The sequence below is a fragment of the Pseudopipra pipra genome, chromosome 7 (genome assembly GCF_036250125.1).
Source record: "Pseudopipra pipra isolate bDixPip1 chromosome 7, bDixPip1.hap1, whole genome shotgun sequence".
NCBI lineage: Eukaryota > Metazoa > Chordata > Aves > Passeriformes > Pipridae > Pseudopipra > Pseudopipra pipra.
In genome coordinates this window covers 6453267-6466627 of record NC_087555.1, presented here as the reverse complement: position 1 = coordinate 6466627, position 13361 = coordinate 6453267, and the positions used below count along the sequence as shown (strand labels likewise).

At 41.5% G+C, this 13361-nt stretch overlaps 1 protein-coding gene across 9 annotated transcripts in view; it reads left to right on the top strand.

Annotated features, from left to right (window-relative positions):
- The window catches only part of IKZF2 (IKAROS family zinc finger 2), a 119297-nt gene that overhangs the window by 64221 nt on the left and 41715 nt on the right, over positions 1–13361 (top strand). For 7 of the 9 annotated variants that reach the window (XM_064660345.1, XM_064660342.1, XM_064660341.1 and 4 more), the window contains one exon: positions 7436–7603. The exons of the other annotated variants lie outside the window; for them this stretch is intronic. In XM_064660345.1, the coding sequence (XP_064516415.1) occupies positions 7436–7603 (168 nt within the window). The remainder of the gene's footprint in view (positions 1–7435; positions 7604–13361) is intronic. 9 annotated transcript variants of the gene reach the window in all.

Sequence of the window (13361 nt, the reverse complement as noted above, 5' to 3'; positions counted from 1 at the left end):
CATGTACATCCTTGCCTCTCAAAGCCAAGTTAAGTATGTTTTGGGAGCCGAGTCCTGCCTTACTCTCCTCTTTATTTGCACACAATCAAAGCATGGTCTGGCCAGTTGTTTGCATTGGCAAAAACTGAAGTCCTTTTCCCTTCCCCGAAAACCTGTCAGCATTCTATGTAAATCACCCAAAATCCTGTGGTCCATAGCGGAGGCTGTAATTTGTGTGTGTGCTGGGATGAGTGTGGCTTTCCTTGCACCAGGGATCCAGGCTTGGCAAGAAGCTGTGCCATATGGCTCTGGCTGCACTGTGCACATAAAGGGGCACACTTTCCTCTAGCCAGTGCTCATCTGTTCTTGAAGAGCAGTTGTCTTCCCTGCCACAGTATGGTGGTTCAGTCAAACAGACATAGGGGTGGGGAGAATAATCTGTGCCATGGATGAGGCCAGAGTAGAAGAGCTCAGTGTCCCATCTCTGATCATCATGTGCTGTTGCCCCTTCCTGTGATATAGACCCAGCTGGGAATTTCCCATTTATCCTGCCTCATGCACATGGTGCATGGCACTTCTGTCATGAAGCCCATGGCACTGCTCATCTGCTTCTGCCAAACACAACATTTCTCTGAAAAACTGATAACAGAGGTGAAGAGTTTTTATTATCTTCATGGGCATCAGGAGAACACCTCTCTATTTATTTGTCATTACTGACAGAAAATAAATAAAATGCTCAGTGTGGGAATTAAGCATTATGCACTCCCTGTGTTAGTGAGCAGGGTAACCCCCTGCCTCATGTGCCATGTCCTTGTATCAGACAAATAGCACGTGTCAGGTTTGGTTTATTTTCCTCCTTTCCCATGCTATGTTCTTTTTGGTCCAAATTTCATATTCCACAGCACATTCCCCAAGTTGCAGCATCTTTAGCAGAGTTTTATGTTACAGGAGGTGGCTGGTCACATAATGTTGCCACTGGATACTCCAAGGGTTTTTGCTTAGGGATGTAGATGGAAAGGCAGAAGAAGATAAGGTCAATAATCCTAATTTTCTGAGGTAACAAAAAGGAATTTTAGTGATTTCTCACCTTTTTATGCTGTCTGCTAGTGGGCCAGAATTGAAATTTCCTTGCTCCTCATTTTTGGTAAAGCAGAAGCCATTTGCTGGTACAGCTATGCTGCTGCCTCTGTGATCTGCAAGGTCCACACAGTGTTCTCCCCTGCTCTGTGAATTTTGATCTTTCTTTATACTTCTCTTTCCCCACTGTAGTATTCAGTCCTTTATCTAATCCACTGCTGGATTTTGAAATACTTTTTATTTTTAAGGGAGGGCTGGGATCACAGAATCACAGAATGGTTTGGGTTGGAAGGACATTAAGCTCATCTCGTTCCAACCCCCTGCCATGGGCAGGGACACCTTCCACTAGACCAGGTTGCTCCAAGCCCCATCCAGCCTGGCCTTGAACATTTCCAGGGATGAGACATAGACAACTTCTCATCCTCATTGTTTGAAAAACACGCAGCAGTGAAACATTTCCTGTGTGGATGCAGCGGGTAAGCGGCAGAGTAGAGCCGGGTCCCTGGATACCTGGCACGTCACAGAGCCAGCAGGGACATCAGCCTTGCCCCACCCTCACCTTGGGCTGCTGGTAGGTTATTTTTAGGCTTTTTTTGGGGGTGTTAACTGCAGGAGGGTCTGAAATCTTTGCTTTAGTGCCTAAGTCAGCTAAATGAGTTACATTATGTGCCCATGGGGGAAATCTTCAAGTTCTGTCGTAGCGTCCGCAGTGTTATAACTGAACATATGCAGCCCTGGAAGTCTGAATGCAATTTGTTTTTTCATGCAGAGTTCAAGTTTGTGGGACACAATTAATAAATCAGGAAAAACCCAGCTGTGTTGTTCCGTAGTACAGACTTGTATGCCTAAAGCAGCTAACCAGGAACAAATTTAAACAAATGGCCATATTAACACATTGCAGTGAACTCCATTGGTCTGCCTCTCTTATTTTGTTCACAGAAAGGTTATATTTGGTTTAATTTCTAATTTGTCACCTCGTGCAGGTTTCCTGTCTGTAGCAGCGTGAATCGATTTGGCACTGAATCAAAAATCGTAGGGCTAAATTTCTGAAAGTCATATTTTCTGCTTAGGTTTTGAAATCTAACCTTTTGAAAAGCCTCATTTTCTACTTAAGCATAAGGAAGGGGAGCCGAGATTTTTGAAATCGCTCTCTGCAGAAGACCCTCTTTGCTTGCAGTACTCAGTAACTAAACTCTTCTGATATTTTTGCCAGTTCACTTAAAAGATTTTTCTGCTGTAAGAATGTGGTCATAAATTTGCACAGAGGACACTTGGAAATCACCCAGGATTTCCCAGGAATTTTTCATGAGAGATTTTGTCACTACTTTTTTATAATAAATTGCCTTATCTGGCAGCAGGTTTTTCCCAACAAAAAAACCCTACTAAAATCACTGATTTAAAGTGATGTGCAGCCTGTTAAGTGAATCAGGTAGAACAGTGTATGCAGGTATGCAGGCTAGCTATGGTCCCTGGAATAACAAATACAGGACAGGAATGGAGCAAAGTCTGCTGCTCTGTATCTCACTTGGGTAAAGGCAGGTTGGAACTTGCTGCTGTCAGTGTGTTGGGAGCACAGCTGATATTTCATTTGTGCTCCTGGGACAGAGCAGAATCAGAGCAGTTGCAGCATCTGATGGATCAGGAGAAATGTTTCGTTTTAAGTGAAATATTAACAAAAAGCATGCTACAGAAAGGTGAAAATCAATATTATTAGTAAGAGCAAATACTTTCTGATGGCAGCACGGGCACTGTGATTTTATGTTAAGAGACTGGAAAGAAAAAATCCTGCTTGAGAAGTACCTAAGCTACACTTTGCATATCAAAAGTCTGTGCCGCACAAAAAAGACAGATCTCAGATATATGTTTAGCCAGGACAGATACTGAAGTCCCACTGGACCTGTTTTTTATGTAGGACTGCTGCTTTAGGAATAACTAGGCCTTGATGATAATGAGAACTAGTGCAGTAATTTGTGAGTCTCTCCGTTCAATTTCAAAGGGACAAAAGTTACCAGTCAAGGGTTATGAAAATCTAAGTCTCCTTGGTTGCCAGGTCTGTGGGCTCTGTGTCCTCAGTCAAATTTCTGTTTTGGTACAGAAAACATTGCTGCTTTGCACCGAAAATATCAGTGTTTTGCACTGGTCTGAGATTCGAAGAAGGGTAACTCATACCGAAACTTCTGCGCAGCACTTCCGCGCCGAGGCGGGAAAGGAGTTATTGTGCAGGGAAGCTTCCAATTAAGCAGAAAAAGGAGTTGGTTTGCTTTTTGAAATAACATTTGACATATGTGAAATCAATTAGTAGGAATTTAACAGTTCATTTGCCTGGTTTCAGGTCTTATCAGGCTCGTAGCTTGTGCTGTGGAGTCTCCCACCAGATGCCATATATTTAAGATACTATGAAAGGCCCACGTCTTGCTTGCCCTGACTTCATGGGTCCAATTCACCTTTCATCTCACAATTTGTTTACACAACAGCAAGTTAACCTATGTACTTTAGATACTGGTGTAGCTCAAGAGTAGTAATATTTCATTAATATTATTCATTATTATTTTTCCTGGAGGAGACAATGAACTGTGAAGTTTCAGGAATGTTTTACTTAATTTAGAAGTAAATGTTTGAAATCACAGCTTTTAATTAATATTTTGTTTAATTGTAAAATTATAAAACCCCATGGATGTATTTATTTATTAATGTAAATACTCCCTGGCACAAACCCCTCTTGCAAAGCCTTTAGGAAAGGTAATACTTGGCAGCTCTGGTTTACCTTGCCTAGCCCATTCCTGAAGTAACTTTAGATAATTAAATTCCCTGTGTTGGAGAGCAAGGCTTTTAAGGCATTCCTGGTTTTGTCCGGCTTTAGATTCTAAATCTGCAGTTGAAAAGAAACATCTTTTTTGTTTGGTTAACTGTTCCTCCCCCTCTCGCCACCCTGAAAGTCTTTTTTCCTGCCCCCCTCTCTCTTTTTGTCTTTTTTTTTTTTTTTTTTTTTTTAATCACTAAGGTTGGAGGCTTTTCTGCCCTGGTTTAGCTCAATAATAGAGAAATGTTTAATACTTAAAGTAGGCTAAAAATATTTTGCAGTTATGTTGCACTCACATAGTTTCTAGTGCTGCAAAGCAAAAAACTCGCTTAGTCACCTTTCAGTGGAGTTCTTATTTTAATAAATCTGTGTAAGTACATAGAGTCAAGCAGTAAATACATAGCTATAAATGGTGGGAAATGCACTGTGCTTATAATCGTCGTTACCCTCTTGTAGTCGTGTGTGCCACCTTTAATAGGTCTATATTTTCTAGTATGTCCCTGCTACCATCACCCTCAAAGACAGGAAAGCATTTTAAACGCAGTCAGGGACTGTCACATAGAGAAAAAATGTGCTTAGAGACTTTTTGTGAGTGGATGTTTAATTTGAAGTATGACTGATTTTAGCTTATAAAACCCTTTAGTTTTCACAGAAGAGTAAGGGAGGTGAGTAAGGACATCAGGGTTGTTATTTTGTAACTAGGAAGTAATAATACTGAAGAACAGCTTACAAAGTTACCAGGAAAAGGCAGCAGGAGAAATAATTGGAAGGCAGTCTTCTCAAGGCATTGAAGTGATAAAGAAGGCTTGTTTGTTAGTGTCTGGAGTGGGCATCAGACAGCACAGTTCTTGGAAAACCAACAAAATCTTCTTGCTATTCAGTCTTTGCTTCTCTTTGTGCACTCTTCTATTGGATAATGGCCTCTCAGATTAGCTGTGCTAAATGTAAAAGCTGCTAATCAATAGCACGAAGGTGTGACCAAAATTGCATCCCACAAGCCTACAGCTTAAACAAGGAGCTGGAATCGAATGATTGGACAAAAGTGTAACAAACAGATCAAAGCAGCTATTTACCCGGAATGAAGCCAGTAGGAAAAATGAATTCATACTGGCTTTAAATAGATACAAAGGTTATTTAAGGTAAAATGTGCTGTTGGAGTCTCTTGTGAGAGAGGAGCAGACTATGGGTGATTTTGTGGTGAGTGTTTTCATGTCATCTTGGCCACTGAACTGTGTTGCAGTGACTATTGAATTCCAGACCGAAGGCTTTCAGCATCTCTTGAGCAGCCACTTTATTGAGGAGTAATACGCGCTCATATGGGGCCTCCAAAATGTCAGAGAGAAGTGGGTGATGTAGCAGGTAAAACACAGTAACTGCATAGTTTTACATACAGCAGGAGTAAAAGACTTCAGACTTGATAAGAAACGTGCTACCTTCTTTCATGTTGTCATCCTGAAACTAAAGCTATCATTCCAGAATACTCAGAAACGTGTCAAAGGAAAGGGCTTTGCCTATTTTCTCAGACAGCGAAAGCAAAACAGAAAAGAAGAAAAAACCCATGTATTTTTCTACTGCAGTCTCTTTACATATCTCTGTTATGGACATTCTGAAGTGATATAAAAGAAGATAATGGCTAATCAGATCCTTTAAGTATAGTGTGGGAGTTTGAAAGGGAAACCACAAACTCTTTATCAATTCTAATGAGTTTGTGTTCAATGTATTGGAAGAAGAGCTTTATACCGTGATTTTTTTTAATCATTACTCTGTAATGTTCTTGATGAGATTGTAGGATACCTTGGTATCTTCTTGAGTGCTTCTTCAGTAGTCTCAGATATGATTTCCAGCTCCCACATGTGAAGTCAAGTTGCAGAGGTATGGCACATATGTGTCACACCTACCTTCTGCTGCCCACTTGGCAGTGATTTAAACCACTGAGGCAAGAATTGCTTGTGGACATCTGTAAAAGCACTTTTCCTTCCTCTCTTTCCATTTGAATCTCCAGACATATTTTGGACTTCACATTAGACACAAGAACTACTTTGATGAAAGCATTTTGTCCAGCAAGGGAGTAATCATTTTAAAGCAATAGAGAAAGGCTTTGAAGAGATGTGAAAGATCACAGAATGTGTTTGTTTTTCACAAGATCTGTGCTTCAGGCCATCAAATTCAACCTCAGAAGTCCCACGGGGATTCAACCAAGGCTCTGTAATAGGTGATGCACTGAAAAAGTGGACAAGGTTGCTTACATCTGAAATCTGATGTTCAAGACCTTGTTGAAATGGGGCCCTGCTTGGCGTAAACATGCTTTAAATGGAAGAGAATAGATCTTTAATTAGATGCTTTAAATGGAAGAGAATTCCCTGTGATGGTGGTGAGCCCCTGGCACAGGTTGCTCAGAGAAGCTACAGCTGCCCCATCCCTGGAAGTGTCCCAGACCAGCTTGGATGGGGCTCAGAGCAACCTGGTCTAGAGGAAGGTGTTCCTGCCCATGGCAGGGGGTTGGAACGAGATGATCTTTGAGGTCTTTTCCAACCCAAACCACTCAGTGATTCTGTTCTGAAGCCCAGCTGCAGTAAAGCACTTGGGCAAGTGGCAGCACAAGTATATGCTTGTATTCAATTGATTTGCTCAACAGGACATAAACAGATGATTAGAGCTGCCCAAGAATGCTGGAACAGTCTGAGTGTCCTCAACAAATGTTGACATAGAGTACGATTTTAATAATATTTCACAAAACCTGTGTGGGTTTGTCAGGGGTTTTCCTCTAAAAAATAATTACCAAAAAAAAAAAAAAAAAGTGTTTTTTGTCTGCCCAGTCCCCACTGTCTAGAGCAAACATGAAGATTTAACATAAAAATAAGCTTTGGATGTGTGTGTGTGCGCATGTGTAAACACATGGGGTGAAGGGAGAGGGCAAGGTCTAGAGTTTCTGTTATTTTTTCATCAACTGAGTCTTTTTAATTTGTTTTATGTAGAGTGCAAACTTGCTTGTTTCACAGTTAAATGGTGAAAGATTTTTCTCGATGTTTGCTTCTGCCCGAAGCTTGAGGGCCTGATCCTCACTTGTATCGATTCCCTTCGTGCCACTCTAGCAGTGCAAAACAGCCTTTAGAAAGGACTTTCAATTAAAGTATAATGCAAGCAAGAGCTTTGTTTTGAAGTAAAGACCTTAACACCTTCGCTAAGATCCAATTGTTATGATCAGTTCCAAATACTCATATGGATTGGACCTATACTGAAAATAAGTGCAAACCCATAGAGATAAATACTACAAAATCACAATTACGGATCTAAATTTTCAGCAGAGCTCATCTTTTATAAAGGATAGAACCTCTGAGGTGAGGAACTTTCAAGAAAATCAGCCTGCACTGATCACCTCAAGTAAAGATCTTCAAATCCCTATTGGAGGTTTTGCCCATTGTGCAAAAGAAATGGCCTCTGACTGTAGCAAGTGCCGTGTGATGGTGGCAGTGGGGACTGTACCCATGTAAGAAGGCACTACTACAAAGAGCAGGATAATGGCCTCTGTGCATCCTCTGATGTGTCTTGACAGCTCTCTCCCTTCCCCTTCCCTTCCAGGTGAACGCCCCTTCCACTGTAACCAATGTGGAGCTTCTTTTACCCAGAAGGGGAACCTGCTGAGGCACATCAAGTTGCACTCTGGGGAGAAACCGTTCAAATGTCCCTTCTGCAGCTACGCCTGCCGGCGGAGGGACGCCCTCACAGGACACCTCAGGACGCACTCTGGTGAGCCCACCTTGGCTTCTCTTCCCAGTTCTTCCTTCCTTTGTCACTACCGTCCCAGTGAAGCAGGTAGTGAAAATAACCGTGTGTTCCTGGTGGCTCTGGGTCTGTACCATCCTCCTCAGATAGTGCAGCTCTCCACTTTGGGAAAGCCTTGATGTGAATCAGAAAAGTTGTGGTTCAGCCACACCTCTCCTTTTGTGTAACTGAGCTCCTCTGCTGATGCTATCACATTTCCCTCTGAATGTCTCCTTGGGTGTATCCAGGCTCTGCTGGCAGATTGTTTTGACGCTCTAGGCCCCAAAGTGGCTGTGAAATTCCAAGGATCAGAAAGGATAACTGTGGGCTCTTGGAAGCCTGCTTTGCAGTTCATACCCATTTCTTCATCTAATAAATGCCATATGCTGGTGGAGGTCAAACTTGTTCATCTTTCAAAAATGTCTGAACTGCATTTTTGATTCAGTTACTTCTTGCTGTAGAGTCCTAATTCGTGGCAGCCGCAGCAGCCACCCTAGAGCAGAAGGTGGTCGAGAGAGATTCGATTTCTCTTGCCTCGTTCAGTGATAGTATCTTGTCTCTATCAAGTCTACTTGATACAGTTGCTTGATATGTTGCAGAGAAATATGCACCACATAACTGCACTCTGGTAGTCACGTTGGAGCTCCCATGATCAGGATCAGATGTGGTTTTAGTCCCTGTGCACCAAGGGGCTGCAGTCTGCCCACTTACTCATCTGTGTAGGACTCCTGAGTAAGATCTTAACTTGCTGCGCTTTTTATCTCCTAGAATGCTCAACTCGTGTGTTCAGGCCATTTATAAGGGGCTGTGTTTTTCATTGTTGAATGAGCAGAGATAATTGAACTGGTTACAAGTGGCAGCATTACAGATGAACTTCTTTGAGTTGTTAGCGAAGGTGTGACTGCTGAAACACAGTGGCTGAAGTGTAGCTGCAGGAAGAAATCCTGCATGAGCTTCCTGACTCTTCCTGTGTATTTCTCCTGCGGGGTCAACCTCACTTCATTAGAAGTTTCTGTTTTATGAGCATTAAGTTGGACTTAGGATACAGAGTTGCCTTGGCATTTCCAAGAATAGGAAAGGATAAGCTAGTAAGCTTCTCCAGGTAAACTGGGGAGTATGCAGGAGGCTGTATTGGTGGAAAGTGCTTACAGAAAGCATGAGCATCCAAGGGAGTGCAGGTGTGGGAGAGAATTGCTTCAGTTGTCAGCTGAGAGGATTTGATCTGGAAGTCAGAAGGGAAAATGTCTGTGGAAGTGTGAGGTGCAATTTTCACACATCTGACCATAATTGTAGTTTCAACTTGAAATTTAATAAAAACCAAAGCACGATAAAAATGTTCACAATGAAAATTAAAATGGAGTTGTGACAAGAAGTATCCCACATTACAAAAAGTAAACATTGCAGTTGAAGATTTTTTTCATCATATGAGTATGGGTTTTGTTGCCTAGATAGTGCCATTAATAGACATTGTTCTTCCTGTATGAAAAGCACATGGCTGATGGCTCTACTTTTTTGCGTGAGGATGAAATGTAGAGGTGTGGGATTTTCCGAAGGCACCTAAGCTGCTTAGCACATGAGTTCCGCTGGAGCTCCTTCCCTAAGTGACTTAGCTCACTGACTTAGCTGTGTTCAGCACTGCTCAGTTTGTGATTTTATGCTTTGTTTTCCGTGGAGAAAGTGTCACCCCCTAAGCACTTAGCTACAGCAGCTTTCAGCAGAAGGCCAGCCGGAACAGACAAGTGTTCCCAAAATACTCTCCGAGAGTAGGGCTCACAGATGAAGAGTTAAAACTTGGATTATTACCCTAAAACCTAAATTCTACATGAAAGTGAAATGCCACTCTGGATGTGAGCATGGTGCCCTTCTGTCACTGCCATGTAGACAAGCTGAGTTGGCTTATGCACACCTGTGTGAGCCTGGATCATGGAAAAGATGGGTAGGTGTTCCCTAGAGACTTAAAACAGTTTCATATCAGTATACTATAAGAGCACTCTCTGCTTTAATAAAGCACACATCAAGGTCTGTAAGTAGGCCTGGAAGGTACAGCAGATCTAGTAACTGCATCCAAGGTCTTTTCCAACCCAAATAATTCTATGATTCTGTCAATGTTTACATCTTCTGCTACTTCTGATCAGAAAAGGAGATATTAGATAAAGTATAGAAAGAAGAGGTTAAAAACTGTTTTGAAATATGAGACTTCAATCAGGTCTCATTCTTAATGTCTAAATTGAGGTGTCTGAATATATTTTTATATTTGTAAGAGGAGAGCTGATCCTCAGCTGATATAGGCTGAAATTATATCCCCTAAGCAGGAAAGCACTTCTGTTTTGCACCAGTTGAGAATCTGGCATGTATCATCATAAATGCAAGACCAATTTCTTTTTTGTTATGTTGTATGTATGTCCTTTTCCTCTTTAAATAGGAGAGTGCTCTTAATAAAAAAAAAATAAAACAACTCCCTGAAAAACCAAACAAAAACCTCACCAAAGCAAAACTCTTTTCTCCTTCCCAAGAAGGTCTTAAACTACTGTGGAAGGCAAATTGCGCAAGAAAGGAATTGAAGAATTTTGCTAGATCCTCTTTTTTTCTCTCAGCTAGTTTGATTTGTGGATTTTAGAACATTTCGTGTCACCACTTAAGTCAGTGGCACCCTCTCACTACTGCCAGTGTAGTCAGTTTTTCCTCTTCTTAATGCAGAGTTTTCATATAGTACAACAGGAAAGGTGAAAAAATAAGGAAATGTAATTGCAAACAGAAATTAGCAGAAGCATCTCTGAGATATCTCAAATAGCTGATACTACCTGTTAACTTTAAAAAAAAAGATAGCTTTTTTTGTTGTTACTTTGGGTGAATGTTTTGTTCATGCTTTTTAATATTAATTCCTATTTATTTGAAAATGTTTCTAAGCATCACAATCTATATTTTGCCTCCCCTTCTCGTGCAGAATAATATCTTACTGAGTAAGTGTTCCCAGGACAAGTGGTTAACAAAATATTGCTCTGCATCTGTAATGCTGCTGCTGTTTAACCCTAAATAATTAAGGACTTATCTTGCAGTGATTTACTCCTGCAATTATTTACCTTTTACAGACATATGGAGTTCTGATGAACTTTGTGTCTGTATTTTCCTCCCACATGCAGCTGCTTTGATTTCAGGAGTATAATGATGCCTTCAGGACATAGTAGGATAATGCCTGGGGAGAGATTCATGCACAGAATTACACTAAGAGTGGGCATGAACCTCAAGGTACTTACAGGACTTTCAGATGTTGTTTTCAGAATTAACTCCATAGTTCCACAACACAGATAACAGAGGAGAGGTGCCTGAGAGAGCTTCCAGGACAGGAATGTAAGGACAGGCTGTGGAGGGCTGGGGCAGAAGTTGGTAGTCCCCTCCCACAGGATGCACTGGAAAAACCAGCGGGGATTGGCTTCACCTTGCCTGGCTTTTGCCGTTTTTAAAGAGGAAAACATCCGGGCAAATCCAATCTGCTGATGGCAGTCACAGAGTACCTGCTGTCTCACCCTGAGATGTGCCCGTCTTCTCCATCCTCGCTGGAATTACACAAGACAAAGGCAGATACAAACTAGATGAGACAAATTCTGCTGTAGGCAATTAATGAGCATACCCCAGAAGTTTTAAGGGAGACAGTTGATCTGACAGGTCAATCTGATGTTAAAGCACCCACACAGACCTCCATACTTTGAGAGATATGAAGTCCAGCCTGATGCTGTTTTACCCCAAAAAGCCAGGCATCCTCAAATGGGCACATAAAATTAGCAGTGAGGTTTTGACATGGATTTCTCTTGTGTCTAAAGCAAAGCCAAGTCAGCTCTCCCCCCATAATGCTGTTGTAAACATAACCAAGGCTTTGACAGTACTTGAAAAAGTCAAGGCTGCAGTAATGAGCAATCTGGAAGAGCGCAGAGCAAATATGAGTGCAGTAGTTTTCAGAGCAGGGCTTGGGCAGTAAGTGGTAAATGAAGGATGGGGTCACTTGGTAAGGGGAAAAAACCTCCACAGAATAGGTTTTGATTAAGCAAGAACTATCCATCCATTGCACTAAGCAAGGATGGTCCTGTGGGCAAATCGTTTTGTCATTAAAAGACTGTCTTGTCATGTGTACACACAAAATGGCCACATGAACCTTAATTCTGGAATTTCCTGATTTTCCTTTATGACCTTGGTAGCTTCAGTCATGTTTCATTACTGTGGGAGTATGTAAGTGTTATTCATATATCAAAGCAGTTTTACTGTTTATTTCTTTCTAAAAAAATGGGTAACCAGATCATTATTTTTTCCTGTCACAGAAGCTTTTCCTCACAATACATTTTAAAATTTGCTTTCAAGCTACTTCTTTCCTGCCTAGAAAATGCTTTTTCCTACCCCCTTTTTTCCCTCCCCCCTTCATCCTGCATTGCTGCTGCACGTTGTTTGCTACTGCCCAGTTCTTCAACAGCACTGAGCTGTGGTACCACTTTATTGGCAAAAGAAAAGCAGAAAGCATTTGTTTTGAAAAGAAAAGCTCAGGCAAAAACTCCCAAAAGCACAATCTTAGCAAACTATGTACAGCGTGCAAGATAAAAGGCATGTCTAATTAGGAAGGAGAATGCCCTGTTCATGGAAACTCTTTCCATGTTTCTTGATTTGCAAGTCCATCTTTCTTATCTCTTCTTGTCCATAAGGACTTTCCTCCCAGCCCTTCCTGGGTGGCAATGAGCCATTCGAGGTGTCCCACACACCTGCAGTTGTGTGGCAGAACAGGAGAGTGGTATCTGTGTGTGCAGATGTTCTCAGAGCTAGAAGGAACCTGTTTCCTAACCCTGATGACATGCCTGCCTCAATACATGTTTGGGAGAGTCATCCCACTTGTGAGTGGCTCAGCCTGGCTGAAAAATTGGATGAACAAGTGTCAGAATACACAATGCTGTGTGTGAATTCCTGGCTGTAAAAAGCCAGTGAGAGTTACTGAAACAGTGGCAAGGATGGTTATTAAGAATAATGAAGAGTCAATGTTTTAAACTGCTTTTTTTTTATCTTGAGGAGACTTTTACCATTACTAACATCTCCACTCTCAAAAGGCCCAGTATCTACACTGTAAGAATGTCATAATTAGAAGAATCTTGGGACCTGAAATTCTCATTGCACTCTGAACTGGACTGACTGAAATACATTGTGAATGGGGGAAAAAAAATTTGAAAAGTGAACACAGGTGAGGGGATATTTTGCATACAAATCCCAGCTCTCCCAATGGGTTAGCAAACAGCATCTTCCCTGGGTTGTGATGAGCCGGCGGGTATTTATTCTGTTGATCTGATACTTAGAGTTCTATTTAATCAGGGAGAGCTGCTCTTCCTCTCAGGTTTTCTTGTAATGTTACAGTTAAACTCGGTGGAATTAACCTCGTCACAAAATCATTTTGGGTTTTTCTTATCATTCTCTGGGTTCCAAACTGTTATTAGCATATGCACAGTACTGCAGCAGCTCTGCTTTCTTATTAATGCTTCCAGTACCCACAGGCCTTCACTCTGTGCTGTAGAGTGTCTAAAATCTCTGCTATTCTGCTTCCCATTTATTTGTGTGTGAATTTTTACAAGGTAAGCTCCAAATGTGTACCAGGGTAGGAGTTTGTTATGCCAGGTCTTTATGCCCTGGGGATCCTTGTTTAAAATTTAATGCTCTGTAGAGACAACTTGTATCCCATGCTTTTGCTTAAGCCCTATCTGAACTTGATCCTTTAATT